At 46.1% G+C, this 27,260-nt stretch overlaps 1 protein-coding gene across 13 annotated transcripts in view; it reads right to left on the reverse strand.

The window, feature by feature from the left end:
- Nucleotides 1-2,760: 2,760 nt before the first annotated feature.
- Nucleotides 2,761-27,260, reverse strand: part of KCNA10 (potassium voltage-gated channel subfamily A member 10) — a 52,699-nt gene continuing 28,199 nt past the window's right edge. For 8 of the 13 annotated variants that reach the window (XM_039537063.1, XM_039537051.1, XM_039537060.1 and 5 more), the window contains 2 exons: nt 10,546-10,670; nt 2,761-4,552 (listed from right to left, as the gene is read on the reverse strand). In XM_039537063.1, the coding sequence (XP_039392997.1) occupies nt 2,928-4,478 (1,551 nt within the window). In that variant the 5' untranslated portion in view covers nt 4,479-4,552; nt 10,546-10,670 and the 3' untranslated portion in view covers nt 2,761-2,927. Of the gene's footprint in view, nt 4,553-10,545; nt 10,671-23,558; nt 23,580-27,260 lie in introns of those variants that run through there. The other 5 variants (XM_039537058.1, XM_039537064.1, XM_039537061.1 and 2 more) reach the window with 3 other exon arrangements.

Below are 27,260 nucleotides of genomic sequence, written 5' to 3' on the forward strand. Positions count from 1 at the left end.
GTTGTTGTTGCTGTTTTTAAAGGGTGGAAAAACACCTAAGAACAACCCCAAACAAAAAACTGGAAAAAAAATTCCATTTCACTTTGAACCAAACCGGTTTTTCAGTTCAGCCTCTGAGCCTACAAAATAAATTATTTACTCCGCTCTGTTCCCGATAAGAGTAACTTAGAGCAGCTCACGAGCTTCTGATTCGGCTGAGGGTAATGGGAGCTTAGAGCTACCTTTCCCCTTCCACTGTCCCAGATTCTGCACTGGTCACAGCTCTGCTGCGTGGAGGATCTGGTCCAGAGTTCAGAAGCAAGGAAGAGACGGGGGAGTCCAAGAGGAGGCCCTGAGGAAAAGAGAGAGATGGAGAGTGAGTGAGACACACAGAGGGTGACTACAAAATATAAAGGGGGTGAAGGACAAAGAAAGGGAGTAAAAGAAAAATGAATGGAAGATAAAAGGAGAACTGGGAATACAGAAATGGGGAAAGGGGCAAGCAGCAAGAAATGACATAGCACCGTGGCAGAATTCGACTTAGCGTGTAAGCTCTTTGGGGCAGAGACTGCCTTTAGGCTCTGTGCCCATACAGCACCTGGCATAATGGAGTCCTGGGACATGACTGGGGCTTCTAGGCACAACGGTAAATAACTTGCCAGCACACTCAGCAACCAACCTGCACCTAACATACTGAGCACTCGCTCTGACTGGTGCTGAGTACCCATCTCATTGGCCTGAGCTAAAACCCAGTCAAAAGGTTCTCCTTGATTTCCAGGGGGTTGGATCAGGCCCTAAAGTGTTACAGGCAACTTCTACTTATCCCATATTTTAAACGTTGTGAAAAAAAAATCTGTAAAACTCCAAAGCTAATAGAAATGTTTCCAGAACCACCAATGAGACCAGTCGCTTGTGAACCAAATTAGAATTTGTTTTCCAAATTGAAACAAAAAAGTCAAAATTTTGCAATTTACCTCAGAACAGAAATTCTAATGTGGAATCATCAAAAAGTTTCATTTCTATAATGTTGAAACACTGTAATATAAAAATGCAATTATACATACTATTAAATATGATATCTATTGCAATTAATATTTTGATATAATATAAAAGTCAAAACAAAACTAATTGAAATGTCAAAACATTTAATCTTATTGTTTTAAATTATTGAAATGAAACAAAAGTTGAAATGGTTCATTTAGATTTTCTCACATCGAAAATGTTGTCAAAATTGACATGTTGCTGCAAAACATTTCTGTTTCAACTAAACTATATTTTCTGACGGAAAACAGTTGTGTCAAACTTTGTAACTACAAAAGTCGTTAAGCTCTGGAATAGGCTTCCAACAGAGGCTGTGGAATACTCATCACTGAGGGGTTTTTAAGCACAGGTTAGACAAACACCTGTCAGGGATGCTCTAGGTTTATTTGGCCCGGCCTCAGCACAGGGGGCTGGAGTAGATGACCTCTTGAGGTCCCTTCCAGGCTGACATTTCTAGGATTCTAAATTTTTCTATCCTGGGTACTTACATGGCTCTCAACACTGTAGCATCGGAGAACCTCACAATCTTTTAATGTAATTTATCCTCATAAAACCCCTGTGAGGCTGGGCAGTGCCATTGTACAGATGGGGAACTGAGGCACAGAGACTAAATGACTCACCCAAGGCCACACAGGCAGTCTGTGGCAGAGCAGGGAACTGAATCCAAGTCTCCCAAGTCCCAAGCTAGTGCTCTAACCAGTGGACAACCCTCCTCCATGGTGCCCCCTTGTGGCCTGACAGGGTACTCCTCACCTTGTGACATGGTCTCCAACGATCAATTGCCACCTCTCACAGGTCCAATGCGGTGGTGCTTTAGCCCTCTGGCTAAAGGGCACCCGAGTCCCAACCCTTCCAGAATATTAAAGTCCAAACGAAAAGGAAAGCTGCAAACTCAAAACTAGGGTTGTCCAATGAGGCTTCAGCTGGGTGCCACCCCTCTACTCAGGGCTGCCAGCCTGTTTAGTCAATTTTCCTGGGCCCAGTTGTCCCATCCACCGGGAGGGCTTGTCCAGACAGCAAGCTCTCTCTGACTGTTGGCTGAAACCAGACATCCCTCGCCAAGGAAGAAGCAAAGCAGAGCTCTGCTCTGCTCTGCTTCCTGGTCAGTCTCAGACTGAGCTGGGCCTTCTCCTTTTAACACCTCTCTCCGCACCTGACATTTGCTGCAGGTGTAGTAGAGTAGGAGGCGGCAGATGGGGCCACAAGTCCTCGTTAAGACTCTCCTGACCAGTGTGGGGCCTGTGTGCCCCCTCACAACACTCTTCTTTATACCCACTTTGCACAGCTGTGAACAACAACAAAACTTACAAGCCGGTGGAGAGTCAGCCCCAAGGTGTGAGGTATTGAAGAATCAGGTTCCTCTGTGCTTTGAGAATCCATCCACTTAAGGCCGAACCTGTTATGGTCCCAGCTGCTCCTTCCAGCAGCGTGGGCTAGTGGATCATGCACTGGACTGGGCCTCAGGAGAGCTGTTTTCTGTTCCTACCACTGCCCTGCTGGGTGACCTTGGGGAAGTCACTTTGCCTCTCTGGCCTTAGTTTCCCTGTCTGTAAATTGGCAATCAGGAAGCTGAGCTCATTGGAGATGCGCTTTGTGATCTACAGCCGAAAAGAGTTCGGTATTAGCTTTACTATCTACCACATGATCATGTTAGGAAACAAGTTTCAATTTCCAAGCAGAGGAGCGAAATGCCGAGTGATAATGAAACAGGTCGGTGGGGAGAGATAAGAAAAGACCATGTTTATTTGAACGGCCGCAGGAAACCGGAGGATTGCAAAATGTCTACCAAAAAAAAAAAAGCATACTGTGTTTTTTTAAAAAATTACAGAGTGCTGATGGTTTACACCCAATTCATTGATCAAATCCATTCTGATACCAGGCAGTCCTTTCAAGCCCATGATCTGTCATCATTTCCTGGGCTTGTCATGGTCACAACCCCCATTGGTTTTGTTCAAGGACTCCATGCTGCCATTGGCCGCAGCCATGCTGGTAAGTATTTTCTCCACTTCCCTGGGTAGAATCTGCTTCTCTTCATTCTCCGTCTCCCTGTGGTAGAAATAGTTAAAGTTGGAGACGATGACCGGGACAGGGAGTGCGATGGTTAATACCCCCGCAATAGCACACAGGGTCCCCACTATCTTCCCACCCAACGTGGTAGGGCACATGTCTCCATAGCCGACAGTTGTCATGGTGACCACGGCCCACCAGAACCCATCAGGGATGCTGGAGAAATGAGACTGTGGCTCGTCCACCTCTGCAAAGAAGATGGCGCTGGAGAACAGGATGACTCCGATGAAGAGGAAGAAGATGAGCAAGCCCAGCTCCCGCATGCTGGCCTTGAGGGTCTGCCCCAGGATCTGCAGGCCCTTGGAATGCCGCGAGAGCTTGAAGATGCGGAAGACCCGGACCAGGCGGATGATCCTCAGTATCGCCAGGGACATGTTCTGCTGCCCATTTTGTTCGCTGTGCTGGACCAGCTCAGTAATGAGTGTCACGAAGTAGGGAATGATGGACACAATGTCGATGATATTCATGATGTTCCTGAAGAACGCAGCCTTGCTGGGGCAGACCACGAATCTGACGAAGAGTTCAAACGAGAACCAGATGATGCAGGCTGTCTCTATGACAAAGAAGGGGTCCGTGAAGGTGCTCGGGGCCAGGTTGGCTTTGGTCAAGTTGTTAGTGGCATCCTTGATGGCCTTGAACTCCCGTTCCTCCCTGAACTCGGGCAAGGTCTCCACACAGAAGATGATGATGGAAATAACGATGACCAAGACTGAGACCAAAGCCACGCCCCTGGCCGCACTGGAACTTTCGGGGTACTCAAACAGCAGCCAGAACTGCCTGTGAAAGTCATTAGTGGGCAGAAGAGTCTCAGGGTCCTTGATGAACCCTTCATCTTCCCTGAACTGGTCCATGGCTTCATTGCCCAGCTCATAGAAGGTGATTTCATCGGCAAAGACATCTATGGGGACATTGGCCGGGCGCCGGATTTTCCCACCGGACTGGTAGTAGTAGAGGATCCCATCGAAACTGGGCCTGTTCCTGTCAAAGAAATACTCGTTTCTCATGGAGTCAAAGTAGCGCATCCGCTTCTCCGGATCCCCGAGTAGTGTCTCTGGGAACTGATTGAGGGTTTTGAGCTGCGTCTCGAACCTCAACCCAGCAATGTTGATGATGACTCTCTGTTCACCCTCGTCCATGCCCTCCCGTTCCCCCATCAGGTGCTCGCCGAACTCAGCAGAGAACTTGGAGAAAATGGTCTCATTGTTGGTGTTCTCGCTATTGAGGAGGATTCTCCAGTGGGGTAAGAGGCTGGCACAGCTGGGATGCCCCTTCTGTAATTGGGCAGCAGTGCTGAAGTCGTTTGAATAACAGGGATCTTCCATTATCTCATCAGTGTTGTCGAAACTGACTAGTGCCACCTCCATCTCCTTCCAACTGGACACTTCCATCATACAGTAATCAGATTAGCAGCATAAATCCCGGGGTCAGATACCAGCAGCTTGCGTCTTTCCCACGCTATGATGATCTGCAAGCAAACAGACAGAGAGACGGAGATGAATTATGTATATGTGTGTCACTTCCTCCTTGCATGCAAAGAATAAAATAGATCTGAGACCAGGATAACCTTTTTTTTATTTAACAAAAATTAATTGCACTTGATAATACTTTCATCGTCTCTTTCAACCAAAGACTTTGCAGGGTGCTTTGCATGCATTCATTATTGCATTTCACCCTCACAATACAGCTTATAGTGGCCAAGGTTAAGGCAGTAGCAAAGCCTGGGATAGAACCCGGGAGTCCTGGGTGGCAGCCCCATCTCCCTGCAATGGCATAGTCTCTTTCCAACAAGGAGCTCAAAGTGCTTTGCACACACTAATTACGGTAACGAAGCTTCACAACCGCAGCCTCCAAGGTCACAGTGAGACAGAAGCAGATCCTGGAAAAGAACCCAGGTGTCCTGACTGGCAGCTTCCTGAGATCTAACCAGGAAAAACATTGGGCCAGATCCTGGTACCTCTGAAGTCAATGCCCAGGATTTGACTCCCAGCCTCCCATTTGAGCTGATGAAGGCACCAGACTGACGCCCCAGGAATTGAAAGCTCTCTTATGGATAGGCCAGGCCCAGCATGCCCAGGAGCAGTGCTCTCGTCTCTCCCTGCACGACCCTTGGCCAGCAGGCCTCATCCCTGACCTAGCAGGAGCACTGCTAGGAGAGGAAAGTTCAGCCCTTCTTGGGCTCTCTGGGGGTGCTGTTGTTGGAATGTGCGCACGTATCACGTTAAAACCTACACCTCATTTCACATCAGCCAGCGATTACAGACCCAGACCACATGTGCTAGCGGTGAAAAGCTCCCTATCCCATTACCAGCCCCTGAGTCACTCAAGCCCAGTCCTCAAAGATATTTTGGCACATAACTCCCATTGATTTCAAGGGAGTTAGGCACCTAGAGACCTCTGGATATGTCACTTATCTCTCTGGGGCCATGTCTACACTACAGAGGCGCTGCCAGCATGGCCCCCTGGCATAGAGGGAGCATGTTCCAACAGGAACACCACCTCCTGACCGACGCTGGCTAAGCTGACAGAAGCACGTTTGTTTGGCATAGCTGTGTCTGCACTGAGGGTTTTGTCGGCCTACCTATGTCAGCTAAGGGACGATTTTTTTCACACCCCTGGGCGATATAGCCACACCAACATAGCTTTGTGTCATGTAGCCTGGGTAAAAGTTGCAGAAGCAGTTAAGTGAAAGTCAATGGGACTAGGGCCTTGTCTACCCTAGAGAGGCTTTGTTATATTGGTCTAACTATACTGGCAAACCTCCTAGGGGAGACTCCGTTATACCAGCAAAAGAGTGCACTATTTTGTTGGTATAAACTGTGTATAGTCTGGGGCTTTTGTCTATATAAGTCAGGAAGGGTGATTTTTTTCACACACCTAACTGATTAAGCTACGCCGGCAAAACTTTTAAGCACAGCCAAGCCTTAGACTCCTAAGTTACTTCGAAAATTCTACCCTTCGTGCTTATTTATCTATACAGAAGAACCTCAGAGTTATGAACACCAGAGTTACGAACTGGCCAGTCAACCACACACCTCATTTGGAAGCGGAAGTACACAATCAGGCCTCAGCAGAGACCAAATTAAAAGCCAATGCAATACAGTCCTGTGTGAAACATAAACTACTAAAAAATAAAGGGAAAGCACTAAAGTTCTGCACAGTAAAGTTTCAAAGCTGTATTAAATCAACGTTCAGTTGTAAACTTTTGAAAGAACAACTGAACCTTTTGTTCAGTTAGGAACAAGCTCCATTTCCGACGTGTTCGTAACTGTGAGGTTCTGCTGTAACACTTATCTGATGCCCCAATACTCACAATTAGAGCTGTTCAGGCATTTCTGGATGGAACATTTTTCCACTGGAAAACACCGTTTCGTCAACATCAGAACTTTTCACGGAACGTATCAATTTCAACAATAACAAAAAATCCAAATTAAACACTTTGATTTTATTGGAAGGAAAAATTGTAATTGACCCTCATTTTATTTTTAATTTTGTTTTGTGGGAAATTTTGAAATTCTTTGTTTTTGTTCCAGTTCAGACCAAAAGCACATTTCAAAATTGTGGAATTTCCTGTGAAATGTGAATTCCAGCTGCCTCACAATCTTTAAATAATGTATCCCCATGGTGCTTCTGTGATTGCAGGAAGTGCTATTATCCCTATTATATAAATGGGGAACTGAGGCACAAAGAGACTAAGCGACTTCCCTAAGGATCCAAAAGAAGTCTGTAGCAGAGCAGGGAATTGAATCCAAGATGCTCAAGTCCCAGGCTAATGCAGTAGCCACTGGGCAATCCTCTGCCTTGGCTCTATAGCTGTATAATGGGCATAATAAATCTTCTTTTGTCTTCTGCATTTAGATTGCAAGCTTTTATGGGCAGGGATTGTCTCTTAGTATGTGTGTTTCCAGCACCCGGCACAATGGGGTTCTGATCTTGGAATACAAATAATAAAAATAAAGAATTTCTAAATGACCATGCCTGGCAAATAACAATAAAATTAAGCCTCCACTGAAAGGCACCAGAGAAGGAATAATCAGTGAAGGAGCATTAATGCCTCAAGATCCAGTCTCAAAGACCGTCCTGGGAGCTCTGGGAAGCTCACCACTAGCTGAGTTTCCAATAGCCCTCTGACTGGATTTAAACACACGGCTGACTTAGCCTGATGCTGCATGGCATTGAGAGCACGTCGCTGTCATTGGCTTCAAAGGGAACTTTGGGTATGTCTACACTGCAAGGAAAAACCCACAGCACCAGTTCTCAAAACCCAGGGTGGCACAGTTTCAAGTTGTCACCTTGATACACAGCCCTGCAGAGAGTGCCCTCCTTAACCCTTTGGTGCTGGGAATCTGCATCCTGTTGCTGACAATGGGGTTAATTAGTGAGAAATATCGATTCCTGGTTTCAAAAGAGATAAGAAACAGCAGCACCCACATCTTCGGATGCTGATTTTAATCTTTTGGGACAGCAAAATTCAGCTTGAAAGCTACCCCCTCTAGTATCTGTCTGTCTCTTTTCCTAAACAGGATCAGCCAGAACTACCTGTGGATGCACCTGTGAGGCATAAATTTCTCTCAGATTCCGGTGATTCGGAGAGAGAGCACTAACCACATGGATACATGTGTAAATCAGTGAAGATATACTCCAGCTGGAGTGCTACAATCTTAGCACCCTACACACCCCGCCTTCCTCATGCCCGTAGCTGCCTGTCTGGATGCTGGGAGCAGACAAAGGAAATCCTATGATTAGAGAACGTGCCTAACTCCTTCCAACATCCTGCAGAATGGTATGAACAAAGCAGCAACAGCCAAAGGGAGTGGAACATAGGACTTGCTTAGTTGGGGGGCCAGTGATCAGCATCACTTGCCACATAGGAAACGAAAAACCCTGTAAGAGGCAGTTCTGAGCTAATCTGACCCTAGTGGAAGTTTCCAATGGTTAGAGGTTGGCTTTTCCCCCGGGAGACTGTGATGCACATCAGCACCTAGTGATGCAAACAACTTTTTTTTTTCTGCTTTGATGCATATTGTTTCCCTACCAATCTCATGGTTATCAGCGATGAAAGGATGCTTCATACCTGCATTGGTGCCATTGTCCCAAAGCAATTACGCATAGCCTTTTTATTTACTCACACTTGGTTTACACCTAAAACTTGGGTCAACCTAACTACATTGCTTAGAGGGGTTAAAAATTCGCACCCCTGAGAGTTGTAATTAAGCTGATCTAAGACCCAGTGTAGATTCTTTCATCAACCTACTGCCTCTTGGAGAGGTGGATTTACTACAACAATGGAAAACCCCATTCTCTTGCTGCAGTAAGTGTCTACATGGCAACGGCACAGCTGCAGCGCTGCTGCTGTCATGTTTCTAGTGAAGATGTACCCTTGACCACTCGTTTGACACCACCCATAGACTCATAGAATCTCAGGGTTGGAAGGGACCTCAGGAGGTCATCTAGTCCAACCCCCTGCTCAAAGCAGGACCAATCCCCAATTAAATCATCCCAGCCAGGGTTTTGTCAAGCCTGACTGTAAAAACCTCTAAGGAAGGAGATTCCACCACCTACCTAGGTAACCATTCCAGGGCTTCACCACCCTCCTAGTGAAAAAGTCTGAAATCTCTGAAACCCGCATGTGCCAGGACTAGCAAGGCAGTCTCCTCTGACGCCTAGAGCAGCGGATGAGGTGGTCTGTTCTTGGCCTGACACTATCTTGCCAGGTGACCTTGCATAAGTCATTTAGGTTGAAATTTTCAATTCCCCACTAGTCTGAGTCCCAACTCAAAGTGTCCGTCTAGCACAGGATTTTTCAGAGAAGCGGGTCAGCTACCACTCCCATTGGCTTCAACTGGAGACACTTTGGACAATATTAGCCTTATCCTCCTGGTGCTTCAGTTTAGCCCCCTGTTAAATGGAGATGATTATATTTCACAGCAGTACTGATGCGAGGCTTCAGCATTGCCACTTTATAAGGTACCTGAGGCCTGATCCACTGCCCTCTGAAGTCAAATAAAAGAACTCCAATGGATTCAGTGAGTTGTAAATTAGGCCCATAGTTAGGGCCGAGCAAAAGTAAAATTTCAAGGGAAAACAGCTTTTTCACTGCAGCAGAAATTTCTGTGGGAAATCTCTCTCTTTCACACACACACACACACACACACACACACACACACACACACACACACACACACACACACACACACACACACACAAAATACAAACTTAGAGGGTTGTTGAAAAAATTCAAACTGGACTGGGATCAGTTGCCAAAAGCAGAATAAAAAATTTAGTGTCAGGTGTTTTTCTATGCACCCCAAAACCTTTCAAAGAAAAATTTCAGTGAAGAAAAAAATGGACATGAAAAATTCTTGAGGGAAAAGTAAAACAAAAGAAGCAAAAACACTTCCTGACCATCCTGATTCCAGGATGAAAGTCACTGTGCTGCATCATGGCTTCTAATTTGTCCCATTCCTCTACCACATCTGTCCCATCTCTGCTGCTCATGGGGGGAAGTTATTTTGGACAGCTACAAATGGCGGCCAGGAGTGTTAGAGTTAAAGCGCGTAATGGGAGCAGAAGTCCACTGCAGGGCTTGATTCAGATTCATGCTTGACATTTAGATTGTTCTATTGAAAAAGCTGTTGCGGGCATAGCAAGATGTTTGTTCTTCTGGCTATGATTCACCCTTTTTAGATAGCCCTTTGCAGTTAATTTTTTAAGAGAAGCAAAGGATAGTGGAGCCACTTGAGAACTCAGCAGTTTCTAAGCTTTAATCTATTTGCAAACGTAAGCGGGGGAAGTAGAAAGCTGTCTGGACCAGATCCTCCACTGCTGTAAATCAGCTGGTGTAAACGGCTGAGGATCCAGCCTCTGTATTTTTGACTGGTGACTTAGAAAATCTCAAGTAAATCATTGGGAAAAGCAGGAATAGGTCCTGAATCATCTGGCTTTGAAATTAAGTTCTAATCTCAGTTCCTATTTGGCCTAGATTGGTTGCCTAGCAGATGACCATGATGGGTGACTCAGAGCGTGCCACGGAGGATGCTGGGAGCCCATGCCCATACTTTCAGCGATACTACTTTGGGCTGTGTCACCCTGTTAAACCCGTGAGCCACAGCACAGGGTCGGGCTGGGTTAGCTTGTCAGGGCTAGAAGAAGAGCAGTTGGTGGTTCAGTAGGCGGTAGTCTGCCCTCGGAGGGAGAACTGAAGCAGTATCCCTAGGCAGGGTGTGTTATTGTGTTAGAGGTGCTGTCTGGTGGATGATTTACTTAATATTTGCATTGCTGTAGTACACACAGGCCCTAATCAGGGATCGGGGCTCTACTGCGCTAGCTGCTGTACATACGAAAAGACAGTTGGTGCTGCAAAAGGGCTGGCAGTTGCTGAGAAATAAAATCAAGATCCTGACCACTTGTTGGTGCCACGGTTCTCCTCCAGGACAATTAAGTCAGCAGGCTCAGGGTTACCTTCTTCCTCCTCAGAGGCTGGGATTCCTGCCACACCCTTTTCCCTCCTGCCCTCTGAGACTTCTTGGGAGCAGCAGCAGTAGCTGGCTCAGGCAGCAGATGCCTCGAAGTTGGAGGCCTGGGAGCTGTGAAAAGAAGGATGGAAATTAATCTGTCCAGATCTGTGTGTGTGTGTGTAGGGAGCGGGGTGGGGGAGGGAATGTGTAGGACTGGGGGCTGTGGCCGTAATTGAATGCAGGTGTGGCTACGGTTGACCACACCTTTTGGCAAGAAAGTGACAATTCGCATCTATCTTCTGAAAACTGAAGTCTGGCCATGCTTTGTGGAAATCAGACACAAAAGGGGAGCAATTGTGGACTGAGTGAAATCCCTTTAGAACATGAACAGATCTCTGGAAACTATTCTGCATTATTCACCCAGCTCTAGAGAAAGAAAAACAAATGACCCTGGTTTTCAACACATTGAACAACAACTAACGACACAGAACAACATGTTAAAGAATATTCTTGGCCCCAAATCAGCAGTGAGATTGTAGGTGCATCTTCTTCTCAGCTACTCCAGAAGTCAGCTCCCAAACTCATTGCAGGTCTGGGTGCATCAGTAGCTTGATACATAGCATCCCCTTATGCAAAAAGCTTGTGCTTTCTTGCCAGGATTCATGAAAGAGAGCCAAGCCAGTGACTGGGCACCAGCATTAGGATGTGGAAGACGCTGTATTACACTAAAGGGGAATGTTATACAAAATTCAGAGGCAGGACTGGCTACCGGTTAAAGAACTGCCACGGGACTCAGGAAATCTGGGGTCAGTTCGCTGCGGTGCCACAGACTCTCTGTGTGACCTTGAACAAGTCATCAGATCTCTCCATGTCACAATTTTCTATCTGTAAAATGGGGCTAATAAGGCATTGTCTATCTTGTCTATTTAGACTATAAGCTCAAAGACTGTTCATTACTCTGTGATTGTGCAGCTTGTAGTAAAGGAGGGCCCTGATCCTAGGTGATACGGTAATACAGTTTATAAAGATAATAATACTGTAATAGACATAACAACAGGCAGGTGGCAACGTGAGTGACTCTGATCAAATTTGGATGTAGCGAAAAACCACCAGCTTCTGGAGCCTGAAATTGAAAGTGAATGGTGGAAGTGGTCAAATGAAGCAACTTGATTGTTCCCTGAAGCCCATTGAATCAGAAAGTTTTACATTCACCTCACTAAGTTAGATAAAGCAAAGGGATTAGCTGTTTATAAAAATATCAGCCAGCTAGATTCTGCTATTGGCTTCCCCAGTGTAAATATAAAATCACTCCAGGGATGTCCAGGGAATACTCCAGATTTACACCAGTGTAACTGACAGCAGGATTGGTTCACCTTGCTTAGGTGTAAGAAAGAAAATACCACCCTTAAAGGAAAACAAAATCCATGCAACGGCTTGGAAGGTGTCTTATGTCAAACTTAATCACCATAACGTTCACCATTGCTAGAACCCAATGACCATCCAAAAGGAGAGGAAGAAGAGAGACCACAGCCTGTATTTTAGAAATGGTGGCTCATAAAAACATGCTAGTTGCCAGGGATAACTAAGTATGTGCCGAGAGGTGATCTTGCTAATCCTAGTATTAAATATACTTCATGAGAGTTCCAAACCCTTGCTGTGAAAGGCCTTAGAGACACTGACCGTGTGTCCCCTTACCCATTCTGTACATTATTCTCTGTCTTTATGACCTTAGTAGATCTGAATATACTGTTGACATTTCAATGCAGAGCCAGGCTTCCCCATAGTAGGTGAAACTTGTACAAGGGTTGTAGCTGCCGATTGCTGGTGAGCTATGCTGAGTGTATGGATTTAAGTTTTCTGCCACTTGCCCTTGCTGGTTCTGGTAGGTGGCATGATAATTCACTTCATATGATTGGTGGAATAATACTGCAGGTTCTGATATGAATAGCAGGCAGATAAAGCTCTATTAAAAATATATAGGGCCAAACTCTACCTTCAGCCAGTGCAGCCCCTCTCGAGTTAGTGCAACTCTGTGCACTTCAGTGGGGCTGCGCCAGCATACGTGAGAGCAGGATTTGGCCTGCTGCATCTTTCATCCTTCAGGCACTTTGCTCATATCAACTGAGCCTCGCACACCCCCCTCTCCTCTGACAGATGGGGAAACTGAGGCACAGAGGGCTTGTGGATGGCCCTAGTAATAAGGATTGGGAGGGCAAAAGACTTCTTCTTTCCCCCATGTGCACTCTGCACCCAGGGGATGGTGACATTACAGTCCATTCTGGCACCCCATCCTATAGTCTTCCCCCTCTATTGGACAGCAGAGTTGGCTGGAAGAACATGATGCATTTCTTCTGCATGCCTGGGAGCAACAGTATCAATCAGACACAATGGCCCAGATCCTCAAAGCTATTTAGGCTCCTAACTTCCATTGGAGCCTAAGTACCTTTGAGGTTCTGGGCCAATGGGAATCAAACAGGGCTGCACAGCATGAGAGAACAGAACCCAGGAGACCTGGCTCACAGCCCGGTGCTCAGATCGCTAGATCATGTCTGTCTGTCTAGCACTCATAAATTAAATTAGAATAAAACAGTATATTTCCAATCCCACAAAACATAATGAAGAGAAATTGAGCCACTTTATACAATACATGCTTTAGGCTTCAGTGGTGATCGGAACCCAAAAATTGTCTCTTTTTTTCCTCCTAAACCATCAAACATCTGCTTCCCGGAATCTGATTTACTAATACTCTTTATCTTAAATCCCCAGCTGGGGGGGGGGGGGAAAGATAAAGGTCATTTTAAGAGAGAGGTTCTGTTTTTTCCAATCACATGGTATTGGCAAATTAGCACGTTTAATGTCACCATCTCCCCTCTCCCTCCCCAGCCTCAAAACACAGCATCGGAGATAGTTACGTACAATTCATTTATGCTTCCAACCAGCTTAGCGCTACCGTTTTAACAGGAATGATTGCTCACCTTCACTGCAATTACAAATCAAACCAACCCCCAAAGTTATCAAACTGAAAACACACACGCCCTGAGCAGACTTTCCCCCTGCTGCTTAGACTAGTGTTTAGGATTTTTGTTGTTGTTGGGGTTTTTTTGCCTGTAACTCCCGATATAGCACGGTCACCTTAGGATTTACCGTTGCAAGGCAGAGAAATGCCAATGCTCTGTGCATCTGTAAAGTGAAATATTTAATACAGAAAGAGATGGGGTGGGGGAGATAATTCACCCATGCCCTTGCAAAGTCTCTTTGGGATAAAGGGAGCAGACAAGTGGCACTTTATCAGTCTTAGCCCAAACGGATTGAGAGGTGAGAGTGGTGGGGACATGGGGATTTGGCCTGTAACGAAAGCGAGAGCTGGAACACATTTGTCGATCCTGTGCTTGAAAGCCTTTGGCACGTGAAAGGGCAGGTGAGGGCTGGGGTGGAGAAGAGGCTGCATCTGAAAGCAGTGTGGGGGAAAACTCCATGAAAAACGAAAGCAGGTAAGAAGACTCCCCCGCCCCCAGTGCTGCATCTGCAGCACTTGTTGGCGTCATCCCATTCATGCAGTGCTGCTGCACCTTTACTTTCCCGTTCCATGACAAATACTTTTCTACTTAAGCCCTGCTGTGTATGATGTCCTCAGGGTTGTTCTGCTCATCACCAGCAGAGCAGCAGAGCAAATAAACCTTTTTTAGAATGAAACAGAGCATGAGCCATAGTGCCGTGGCCTTCTCTCGGATACTCTTTATAATCCCCGATAATGCCACCCCATATTCCTCTACCGACAGCGGAAAATTCTTGCCTGTGACATTGCGAGCTGTGGGTTGGCAGGTGGGAGGGGAGGAGGACACAGTCATCGACTTCAGAAGAGAGATTTACATGACAGAATATGGCTTTTTATTAAAAAAAAGAAAAAATAAATCAGTCTTAACAGGGGAAAACAAGGGTGCACTCATATCATTTCAAGAAGTATGTTACAGCCGAGGCGCCTACCTCTTGTTTGCAACCACAGCTACAGCGGGGTCCTTTAAACACGTCTCGTTTACACTCCCCGTGAGTCAGGAATCGTCCCAGTGGATCAGACATCTTAGTCCAGTTTCTTGTCTCTGACAATATCCAGGGCCAGATGCTTCAGGGGAAGGTGCCAATAAGCCCCGAAGTAGGTGATTCTGAAATAATCTGCTCATAGGGGACATTGTCTTCTGAATGCCCGTCCACAAGCAGGACTTTGGCTGCTGCCTCAAAGCAGGAAGGTTTATAGCCTTTATTAATAAATAAATAAATGAATGACCCTATCAAATGTGACCGTGGATGTTCTCATTATCCATATAAATAGCCAGCCTTTTTTTTTAATCCAGCTAAGCTCTTGACTTTGATGTTTCCTTGTGGCAGAGAGTTCCACTGGCTAATTGTGGATTGTGTTAAAATCCTTTTTGATTGCCTTTCAAATGAATGAACCGTCCCCTAGGTCTTGCACTATGCGAGAGGGGTGAATTCATTGTTCGTGCTATTGTAACATCCCCTCTTAATCTCTCCTCAGTGATCTAAACAGTCCCAAGCTTTCGAATCTCAGAAGTCAGTCCAGGCCTCTAATCCTTTTTGTAACAACTTATATGTCTGCTCTCTCCTTTTGGAGCTTGGGGGAACATAGGATTCCAGCTGATGACGTACCATTAATTGCAACAGCATTATAATATTCTCACTGGTATTGTCTATTCATACATCTTTAAATGGCCATTGCTTTCTTGACTGCTGCTGCACATTGAGCAGAGGTATTCATGAAGCTGTAGGTAATGATGTCCAGGTCCTTTTCCTGAGCAATTACAGTTAATGTAGAACCCAGCAATGTATATTAGCTGTTCTTACATTTCTTCCCAGGGGTCTTATCTCAAATGTGTCGACGATGCATTCCCTTTGCTACTATACTACCCATTCACATAGCCTTCTAAATTTCCCCAAGGCCTTCTCTAATCTTTGGGACCTATGTCATCTGCAGGTTTTGCCACGCAGTATGTGGCCTTGGGTAAGTCACTTTGCCTTTTGTGCCTCAGTTTCCCCACCTATAAAAAGGGGGATAATAACTTTTACCCACCTTTGTGAAGCAGTTTGAGAGCTATAGATTAAAACATCTAGATAAATGCTATGTATTGTTATTACTTGAGACCCAAATTCTATTTTGTCAGGGTCCCACCTATATCTGCTGTAATTCTACTATTTATTCCAATGAGCGGGTGTTGAAATGTGTGTCTGGTTTAGCCTGGCTGTGAGCTCTTTGTGGGCGAGGACTCTCTTTTTGTTCTGTGTCTGTACAGCACCGAGCACAGTGGGTCCTGGTCTGTGAGTGGGGCTCACAGGTGCTACCACAATGCATAATAAATCAATCAATCCCCAAAACTGACTCAGGGCTACTAGGACATGGGTCCTATTATGCCAAAATCTCACAGGCTCTTCTGACAGGATTTGAGCCCCAGATAGCAGAAATCTTATGCAATCAGCTGATCACATGGGATTTCAGCGGAATACTAATTGCCTCTGGAAAATCCACTCCTTCTGACTTTGGATCCAACCTAATACCCAAACCCTAGAGACACGTTTGGACCTGAGGATTCAGATCTAACTCCCCCAAACGCCTCCAAGGAATGAAAGGAGGTCCAGATTCCTGGCATCCTTTTGGTCCCACCCATGTCATTAATATGACATCAGAGGTGTGGAACATTGTAACTCTTACTGCACTGGTGGGAGGCAGTGAAATCTACAGTGATAAGCACGGTATAAGAATCTGCATAGAACAGAAGAGAACTCTGATGGAATCTTCAGCCTTTCTTCCATTGCCTGTTGCATCCTTTATTTCTGGGGGGTTTCTAAAACACCTCTTCTAGAAGCCCAGGTCATCCCCTGAGGCCTCCCAAGGGTTTAGCTGGGGGCAGAGAAGCATCTGCTGTAAGGAGCTGGAGGAGGAGGTTATGGTAAAAAAGCAGGGGGGATAAGAGGGAAGACAGAGCCTCAACAGTATGGTTTGACTGGTCTGGATGACCTTTCCCTCCTCCTGGGCTTCCCTTCGCTCTAATCTGTTCTTTCAGGCCTGCGAGAGGCAGGCCCCATACCACACAGTGATGCAACCTTCCAGGGGATGAACTTGGCCCATGGCTGTTCTGAAACCATGAAAGAAAAGGATCTATATCGGCCTTATGTACAGATACGGGAACCCTGCCCAGCAGCCAGGTCTGCACGCACAGGTCTGTCACTGAATGGGGGCATTGGCGTAGGGAACATTAATTTTGCTGTTGGAAATTAACAAGCAAGTTGAGTGGCAGTATGGTCCAGTGAACAGTACATGAGCCTAACAACAGGAGACCTTGGTTCTAAGCCCTGCTCTACCAGTGATTCCATGAGTGACCTGGGTTGGGTCACTGCCTGTTAATTCAGATTGTGAACTGTTCAGTGCAGGGATTGCATAGCAATGTGGTTCCCTGGGGGTCCTGGCTGCTTCTCTAATGCAAATAATAAGTTTAGCCCTTTATTCCTAGTAATGAATTGATAAGGACAAATGCAAAGCACTCCACTTAGGAAGGAACAATCAGTTATACATATACAAAATGGGAAATGACTGCCTACAAAGGAGTGCTGCGGAAAGGGATCGGGGGGTCATACTGGATCACAAGCTAAATATAAGTCAACAGTGTAACACTCTTGCAAAAAAAGCAAATATCCTTTTGGGATGTATTAGCAGGAGTGTTGTAAGCAAGACATGAGAAGTAATTCTTCTGCTCTACTCCACACTGATTAGGCCTCAACTGGAGTATTGTGTCCAGTTCTGGGCACCACATTTCAGGAAAGATGTGGACAAATTGGAGAAAGTCCAGAGAAGAGCAACAAAAATGATGAAAGGTCTAGAAAACATGACCTATGGGGGAAGATTGAAAAAACTGGGTTTGTTTAGTCTGGAGAAGAGAAGACTGAGGAGGGACATGATAACAGTTTTCAAGTACATAAAAGAGTGTTACAAGGAGGAGGGAAAAAATTGTTCTTCTTAACCGCTGAGGATAGGCAAGAAGCAATGGGCTTAAATTGCAGCAAGGGCAGTTTAGGTTGGACATTAGGAAAAACTTCCTAACTTCTCAGGGTGGTTAAGCACTGGAATAAATTGCCTAGGGAGGTGGTGGAATCTCCATCATTGGGGATTTTTAAGAGCAAGTAGGACAAACACCTGTCAGGGATGGTCTAGATAACACTTAGTCCTGCCTTGAGTGCAGGGGACTGGACTAGACGACCTCTCGAGGTCCCTTCTAGTTCTATGATTCTATGATTCAAAAATGGATGTTGACTCTGAAAAATACAGTTATTATTCATAATTGTATGAATTATTTACATCAATGAAGGACAGCTTGTGAGGTCACTCGTGGGCTGTTCCCTCAGGTTGTTCATTGGTCCCCTGCTGTTCCTTTTGCTCCCTCATTTGCTGATTCTCTCTCAACAGGAGAATGCCCAATAACACTCTCATTCACCTTCCTAGAGGTGTATTTGAACAGAGATAAACCACATCCATATGTCATGCAAACCTGTTAGCGTGGATGTTTATGAATGGGCAAATAACAAGAGGCTGCACAGAGCAGCCATTTGGAGCTGACTTGAATACTCATGAGTCTGGAGGGATGGGATGGGATAGCTCAATGGTTTGAGCATTGGCCTGCTAAACCAGCATTGAAAGTTCAATCCTTGAGGGGGTCCCTTAGGGATCTAGGGCAAAAATCTGTCTGGGGATTGGTCCTGCCCTGAGCGGGGAGCTGGACTAGATAACCTCCTGAGGTCCCTTCCAACCCTGATATTCCGTGATTTGACCAGCCCAGTGGCCTGCACTGAAAGGTGTCTGGAGTGACACCCTTTCTTCCACCAGCCAAGTTTCGTTGGGTGCCTTAAGACAAGCTATGCTTGGGAGAAGAAAGTGAGGAAAAGTATCATGCATTGTCTCCTCCACAGTTCCATGCTCCTGATTAGAGGGCCAGGACACTTGTCCATGCACGGTTATCCACTTTGTGCATGCAGCTGTATATTTCCCATGCACTGCTGCTCATGTAGCTACACATTTTGCAGGCTCATTTCCCCACGCTCTGCCACCATGTGTATGTTTGGCAAGATCAGCTCAGGCTCCTCTTTCTGAAAACTCAGTCCACTATTTTCTTTCACAATAATTTTTCTGTTCCAGGGGCTCAGGCAGAAAAGAAGCCAGGTGTAAGGGTATGAAAACCAGCCCAGCTCAAAGTTAGCCTGCTAGCCTACAGCCCATACCAGTTGGTGCTGTCCTTATCAAAGCAACGACAGAGTTTGAACATCTCTCGGCAATCACACAGTAACAAACACCGTCCTTTTCAACAGCATAAAGAACATGGCCTTGTATATGCTTCTATTATTACTGTCCCCTGTCAACAACTCCTGCACTGTGCAGTGGTCCCATGGACAGCACGCTGTAAATAATGAGTTGCTTTCACTACTTGAGAACAGGGTGCCGGCCCGTTGTGTTGGCTCTCTTGCTGAAGATGCCTCAGAGTCCTGTTCAAAGTCCTGGAAGCACAAAGGGAAATTATGGGAACTTTCATGTCTGGGTGGGTTTCCATAGCTCGTGTTATGCAGGAGGTTAGACTAGATGATCCAAATGGTCCCTTTTGGCCTCTGAATCCATGAGTTGTTTGCGTTTGGGAGGCTATTATAAGACAAAAAGGTGACCAAGGAAGGGTTGTAGTGGTCTGTCAGATGATTGGTTGGGTCTAAGTATCCCAAAATAATAATGGTACCAAACCATTCAGGGGTGCCAGGAGTGTCTTGAGCCAGGTTCTCTGCTAGTGTAAACTGGTGAAGCAGCATCAACTTCAACAGAGCTGTGGCATTTAATTCCAATGAAGAATTTGGCCTTACTGGCATGCATATGAGGGGGGCAGACTCACAGGTGGTTGATGGTCTTCTCCACTCAGAGGGAAAGTTGGCTTGAATCACAGGCATAGTGCATGAAGCTGATACCAGACCTTCCTTACAGAAGAGGATGGATACATCACCAGGGAGGGCTGCAGTCAAGCCTGTCAACACAGAGTACCCTCCATCTGGGGTGATAAAGGAGCTAACCAACTGATTGCGGCCACCAGTTTTCCATCGGCTTTGACAGGGGACAAACTGCAACACGGAGGGCCCGTTCCTCCATTCCTTGCTCGCACTGGTCTCCCTCTTGACTCTAGCGGGAGTGTTGCGCATGCGAGGAAGATGGGAATCACACACTTTGTCGACTTTCACAGGAGAGAGGGAGAGCTCAGAACAACCAGCAGTCTGGCAGTGAGAGCACTCACTGTGGTGGTAAGAGACCCAGATTCAATTCCCTGATCTAAATGAGGCACCACGGACCCCAGAGCCCGTAGTCCAGTGGTCAAGGCCCACCCGTGGGAAGCTGAGGTCCAAGTCCCTACTCTGCTGGGTTTAGACTAAGAACTTGAACCTGGGTATATCTACACTTGGAGGGTGGGGAGGTGCATCAGTTAGTATCAGAGCCCAGCACTAGGAACAGCCATGTAGATGGCTGGTTCTGAAGGCTCGGGTGGGTTTCAGAATCTGAGTTGGAACATCTGCAAGGCTAATTATAGCATGGGTCTGTAGACCCAAGCTGTGAGACTTGCTGCCTTGGGTTTTGTGTGTGTGCAGTGCAGTGCAGACCTTTCCCTACATCTGAATCGAGCAGAAACTTAAAACCAGAGTCTCCCATATCCCAGGAAAGTTCCCTAGCCTTCAGGTGGATCTCAGTCTCTGCTGTTGGAGCTGTTCCACTTTGTATGCCCAATTAAATAGTCAATGGAGCAGGGACTTGAACCTGGGTCTCCCATCTGCCAGGTGGGTTTCCAGTCTATTTGGTGGTGTGAGGGAGAGCAAGGGGAGGTGTCTCTCTTTCTCTCTCTCTCATGTGTGTGGGTATGGAAAACTGTAAAGGGTCTTGGTTTTGTCCTGCTGGGGGGTGAGAAATTTCTTTTTTTCTTCTTCTTTTTTTTTTTTTAAAGTCAAAAAGTTTCACAGGACAGAAGAAATATCTCCTGCCCAGATCTAGTTATTGGTGCTCAGCACCTCTGCAAATCAGGCCAGCTGGCTAACTATAATTTTATATGCCTAATTTTAGGCAACCAAATTTGTAATTACTGGGCCTAATTTCCAGAATTGTTGAGTGCTTACAAGCCACAATGGGAGCTGCCGGTGCTCAGCACCCTTTTAAACCAGGATCAATGGGTCACTAATTGAGTGTCCCAAAAATTGAAGTTGCCCCCAAAACTAGAGGCCACATTTGGAAAATCTAGGCTTTGATGTGTTGGAATTTAAACCTCTTTTTTCTTTTTTTTAATGAGCCACTTGTCATTCTTGAACACGTACTTGTCCGGTTGCTTGTCAACTCTGATAATAAGATTATACATACAATCAAAGCTTTGATAGTCTCAGTGCTATGAGCAGCTAAGCTATATGTAAAACCAAGGGTTCCCCCATACAGGGATCTGCTTATTGATAGTTAAAATACCCAAGGAATTTTAAAGACTGAATAATGCTTAAAACAAAATATTAGACAACCTGAATTTATAGCCAGGCTTACAGAATGATTATGGCAGAGAAATCTACTTTAGCAAGGAAGAGGATAATAATGAAAGGAGAAATGGCCAAAAATTAAAGGTGCACAGAGGCTGTGGTGACCAAATTACATTTAAAACTTCAAAAGGAATATGGAAAAAACTATGCAATGCCTATTCGTGCATGAGTCAGTGATGAGAAAAGGCCCAGGGTGGCTCTTTAAAAGACAGGAGGGTTTTTTTCCCCTTTTGCCAAGAGATGTAGAAAGCAAATGCTCTGCATGCGTATTTGCAAAAGACACAGAAGGTCACCACCCAGTGATTCGGATGCTATTGCATTTCCCCTTAGATAAGTAATTACACATCGAAAAAGGATTTCATCACCTATCCCTTAAGCATGGTGCTTCTGGAAATTAGATCCCTTAAAGTTGCAGCAAATGCTTACAGCATTGGGTGCAGGCAAGTCACTGCGGAGGGTGTGTAAGCCAGGAAGGTAGTCGGGAAATGTCATTAGCACAATTGTATATATGAAAAATAAGAAGGATTGGAGGACAGTGGGAAGTGGGGGAGGTGAGAGTTTTTGTATAACTGTTTCTGTATGGGGAAGGACCGAAAGGAGCTGCGGGATGACATGCAGTGGTTAAGCAAATAGAATCATAGACTTTAAGGTCAGAAGGGACCATTATGATCGTCTAGTCTGACCTCCTGCACAATGCAGGCCACAGAATCTCACCTACCCACTCCTGTATCAAACCCCTAATCTATGTCTGAGCCACTGAAGTCCTCAAATTGTGGTTTAAAGACTTCAAGAGAATCCTTGAATAGAATTCTATTATAGAATAGAAACATCACCTGGATTTATACGAATTGTAATAGAATCCACAGGCTGCAACCAAGATCAGCACCCTGACTGGACACAGTACGAGACTCAGAGAAAGAGAGAGCATTTGTACAGCACCTAGCGCAATGGGGTCTCGGCCCATGGCTAGGGCTCCTAGATACTACAGTAGTACAAACAGTAAAACAGACAGTGCCTGCCTTGGGGAGTTTGCAGTCAGAAGAGACATGAGGTGAAAGAAAGGAAGAATGATTCTCTTTCTTTCACAGCCAGGGAGCCGAAGTACAGAGAGATTAAATGACCACCCCAGGGCACACAAGAAGTCGATAGCAGAGCCAGGAGATGAACTGAGAATCTCTGACTCTGCCACCCTCACCCCAGTCCAGTACTTTAACCACAAGACCATCCTTCCACTGTCCCAACCAGCTAAATACCAGCCATGTCACCGTAACATCAGACAGCCAGGCCAGCTCCAGTTATGAACTTGTCAGGCAAAATGAGACACAGCCAAAAACTCTTATCCAAGCATCCCTGATCTTTTGTGGCAATAAATATGTCAACTAGGGAACAATGCTGCACTGGCAGAAAGATAGGCTAGATAATGTAACAAGGTAGGTCTTTCCAACCCATAGATTCTAGTTTGGATTAGCTCTCAAATGCCTAGCTAGCCTGTATCCCTGTGATGGCATACAAAATAATGAATGGCATACAAATGATATATGAATGGTATGGCATGGTCATATATGAATGGTACAGAATGGATGGCAAATCAGGCTGTCTTGTTTACCATATCCCAACATAAGGACAATCAATACATTGAAAGGCAATGCATTTTAAAACAGATTAAATGTTTTTTTTTAACCCAGTGCATAATTAGCCAGAGGAACTCATTGCCACAAGAGAACGATGAATCCTAGAGCTTAACAGAATTCAAATAAGGATGAGACTTTTGTAAGGATAATGGGAACATCATCCACAGTTAGATTAGGTAGTTTAAAAATAGAAGGGTTAAAACGCTCCTGCTTTTGGGCATGAGACAACCACTCACTGAAAGGGGAAAGGAAAGAATTCCTATCGGCTGGTTATTCCACAATAGACCACTAGGAGGGTTCTTGCATCCTCATCAGAATTCCGCTGGTCCTGGCCATGGTTAGAGACGATACTGGGCTAGATGGAGACTCCCATGGAAGTCTGGATTCAGATCACAAACCTCATTCGATCACCATGACTTGGTCCCCTTTCAGATTCCAGGTAATTTAGCAGGAGAGGGGTGCGTGTCCCAGCTTCTAATTCATACGGACACTGCACCCAGCTTCGGCACTGTCAGGAGAACAGGCAACAAAGCCATCTGTCAGAGCTTGCAGCCATCTGCACCGGATTCCCCAGCGGAACTGCATGACATCAGAGGGAGGTTGGTCCAGGGGAAAGGGCACCAGTGTAGGGAACTGGGATTCTGTTTTCCAGCCCTACAACAGACACTGTGATCTCAGCGAAAGTCATCTCATGCCTCTGTCCTTCGGTTCTTCCATCCATAAATGGGGGCAACACGGCCAGTTTCCCTGCTGTAAAGAGCTTTGCGATCTATGGATTAAAAACACTGACTACCTGTTATCGTGATGTTGGCTGCTCCTTGTGCTGCTCGAAGCAGGAAAGAGAGAGAACAGAGACCAAGTGCTGTCTGCTGGCTTGGAGAAGAGGGAAGCCATGTTGCCAACTCCTTTGTTCTGGCAGGAAGGAGGAATACCATGAGATACATGCGGACTTTTTAAGGCATTGGTCTAGTGGGTACAGTGCTGGCCTCACCCTCAGGAGATGGACGTCCTAGTCCGGGCTCTGCCAAATCTCTGTGCCTCACTTTCCCATCTGCAGATAAAAAGCACTGTGTAGGAGCTCTGTATTATTTCAAGAAACTAATAGGAATTGTGTAAAAATCCCTGTGCTGATAGATAAATCCTGACCTGAACTCCTGGGTTCTTAAAATCTGATAATGCCCTTGCTTTCCCCCTCCCTCTGCCCCCCCACCAGCACGACAGACAAACTATATATAGTACTGGGCTGACCTGAAATGTCCATCAGGCAGGGATGGGTGTCTTGCTGTATTAGCAACAACAGCCAGCCCTGTTTAATCCTTCTCAGTTTGCATACTTTATTCAGATTTTTTTTAATAAATAAAAATCAAATTAATGGGGAACCCGGTACACACAGTACACGCCATGAGCCAGATGAATTCTTCCTGATACCCAGACATACACTCTGAATTAATCAACTGTGGATTAACCGGGTCAGGCTGTAATTTAATAACGAGAGAGATCAGGGATCAAAGTTAAAAAGGGGCTGGAGTCAGGCAAAATTGTCCATACATGACGAGCTGTCAAAATATGGCACAAGCTGCCAAAGGCAGCATTAAGAGACACATGGTGTGAAATCAGCTCCAATGGAAAGCAAGCCTATTTCCGGGAGAACACAGGAGGATCCACAGCTTTAGGCATTATTTGGCTTAAGTCAATAAATCCATTGAAATACGTGAGACCCGGAAATCAGTGGGCATTAGGAGCCTAAATAGCTTTGAAGATCTGGGTCCGAGACCCTTTCCATTGACTTCAAAGAGTTTTGGATTAGGCCATTAGGTTCCGATTCAGGAAGAGACCTAAGCACATGCTTAACTTTAAGCATGCTTAAGTGCCTCAACAACAAAGGATGGTTTTCCTGACTGAGGCCCATGAGCTATGATGGTCAGGTTCCCTCCCTCCCCAGGTTAATAAATGCAGATTATTATTAATTATTATTATTATTTCCAGAATATTTAAAATACTTTAGAAACGACAGAGTAGATAGGTAGATAGATTATAGCTTGTAAAGTGCTTTGATCACCGTGGATGAAAAGAACAATTAAGATGTAAGATGACAATAATAAAGGGCCTGATCCGAAGCCCACTGAAGTCAGTGGGAGTCTTTCCTGATTGCACTAAAGTGCTATGACAATATAAATATTACAGGTAGGCACAGACCAGAACACCAGAGCCAAACCTACCTCATACTTTGAAGAACTGGCGCCAAATCCAGATCTCAGCTGTGTGTCTCTGGCTTGTCTCTATTGGATACCTAGATCTATGATTTACTTTATAGGTGATGGAACTAGGGGTGCTGCTGCACCCCCTGGCTTGAAGTAGTTTCCATTATGATTCAATGATACTCAGCACCGTCACTATAAAAATCGTTCCAGCACCCCTGACTTCCCCCAACTGAAATGCAGCCGCCTCTTGGGTGGAATGCGGATGCTGTTCACTATCAAACCTTCACAATAGTTTAGGACAGAAAGTAAAAAAAAGAACATGATGTTCACCTGAAACTATAAGGAGGCAGAAAGGAATTAGAGTGGGATTTGGCCATGATACCAATGTTAACATCTATTTTTGCAAAAAGTGCCGTGAAATATTTAATGCACGTATGTGATCGGGACTTAGGTTTTATATCTCATCTGAATCCAGCAGCAGCACAGAATTCTCATCACCATGAGAGAATAATGGACCCAACCTTCAACTGGCATAAAAATCAGCATAGCTCCATTGACTTCAATGGAGCTAAGTGGCGTGGGCTGCAGGGACATCCTGTCCACCGCCTCCCACAGCTCCCACTGGCCAGGAATGGCTAACAGCGGCCACTGGGCGCTGCGGGCGGCTGTGCCTGCGGATGGTCAATGTAAACAAACTGTCTCGTGGCCTGCGGGCCGCAGGTTGCCCACCACTGTTCTAGACCATGTCAGCTGACTGTGATCACCCCCTGGCTGCAGCGTAGACAAAACCAGAGAGAGAAGCATCCTTCTAGCTCAGGCACAGATGGGCCCATCTCCCACCCACATTATGTCATCATTTGTAGCCGTGCAGAGGGAGTGTGAAACTCTTCCTGATCAGAATGGTACCATTTTACACACACTTGGCACTGGTGTAAATGAGGACGCAAGGCAGACGGCAGTGGTGAATCGGGCCCTCGCTAAGGCATCTTCCTGCAGTGGCCGTCCATTGTGGTCTTCTTGCCTCAATCCTTCTCAGCCTTCTGTACATCCGCATTTATATCTAAAAGCTTTCTCCCTGGGCTTTCTGCTGTGAGGTGCTGCACAGAAGTAGCCACATGCCCTCAGCCCTTTCTGTCACATTGCTGTGTGGCACAGAGAGTAAAAAGAGTGGTACGCTCCCTTGAAACAGAGGGGAATTGATTCATCTAATATGCGAGCCCAGCAGGATTGTTCCAGCTTGTTCTGCCTGTTCCTTAGATGTTCCTTTGTTAGCATCTCTGACAATCTGGATGATTCACACAGTGTCTGATAAGAAGCATCTCACACACACACAGTGCAATCCCCATCACTGGAGGTTTTTAAGAACTGGTTAGACAAACACTTGTTAGGGATGGTCTAGGTTTACAGACTCACGTCTCAACGTGGGGGGATGGCCCCCTGGAGGTCCCTACCAGCCTTACATTTCCATGGTTCTATAATAAACATTGTTTGTAGCACCCTTCAGAGCAGACCTACTCTTATACTGTTCCAAAATGCTGAACACAATAGATTAGTCACAGCGCATAAATCATGCTCCATGTAATAATTTGGCAGTTCTCAGAGAACTGGTTTCATATATGTGTTGCACATTGAACTAGTATTCGTTATTATGTCTATCTCGTTATTAACCCCTGTTTACTCTTTAAGTGGCTCTCCCTGCAAATGGTGCTGGACTGATAGTTTTGAATACAGAGATTCCCGTATTCATCCCACAACAGGTACAACACAGGCAGACGCTGTGAACACTTCCTCTGCTTCCAGTGATGAGCTGCCAAAATATTAACAACCGGTTCCCTCCTCCTCACCCCACGAGGGAGTCATGCCCCCCCTGGGGACTCCTGCCCCATCCAACCCCCCATGTTCCTTGAGAGCCCCCCCACCCCGGGACCCCTGCCCTATCCACTCCCCTTCCCTGTCCCCTGACTGCCCCCTGCCACCCCATCCAACCACCCCTTCTCTCTGTCCCCTGTCCCTGGAATCCCTACCCCTAACTGCCCTCCACCACCCCATCCAACCCCTGCTCCTTCCTGAGTGCCCCCCCGGGACCCTTGCCCCAGTTCAATCCCCCTGTTCCCTGCCCTCTGACCGCTCCAACACTAATTCACACCCCCTGCCCTCTATCCAACACCCCCTCCCTGCTCCCTTACCGTGCTGCCTGGAGGTGGGGGCCGGGCCGGGCTGAGGCTAGGACCGGAGCCGCCCGGCCAAGGTCGGGGCCGGACCCGGGGGCCGAGCAGGAGCCGTGCCGCCCGGCC

The sequence above is a fragment of the Mauremys reevesii genome, linkage group 4 (assembly GCF_016161935.1).
Source record: "Mauremys reevesii isolate NIE-2019 linkage group 4, ASM1616193v1, whole genome shotgun sequence".
Taxonomy (NCBI): domain Eukaryota; kingdom Metazoa; phylum Chordata; order Testudines; family Geoemydidae; genus Mauremys; species Mauremys reevesii.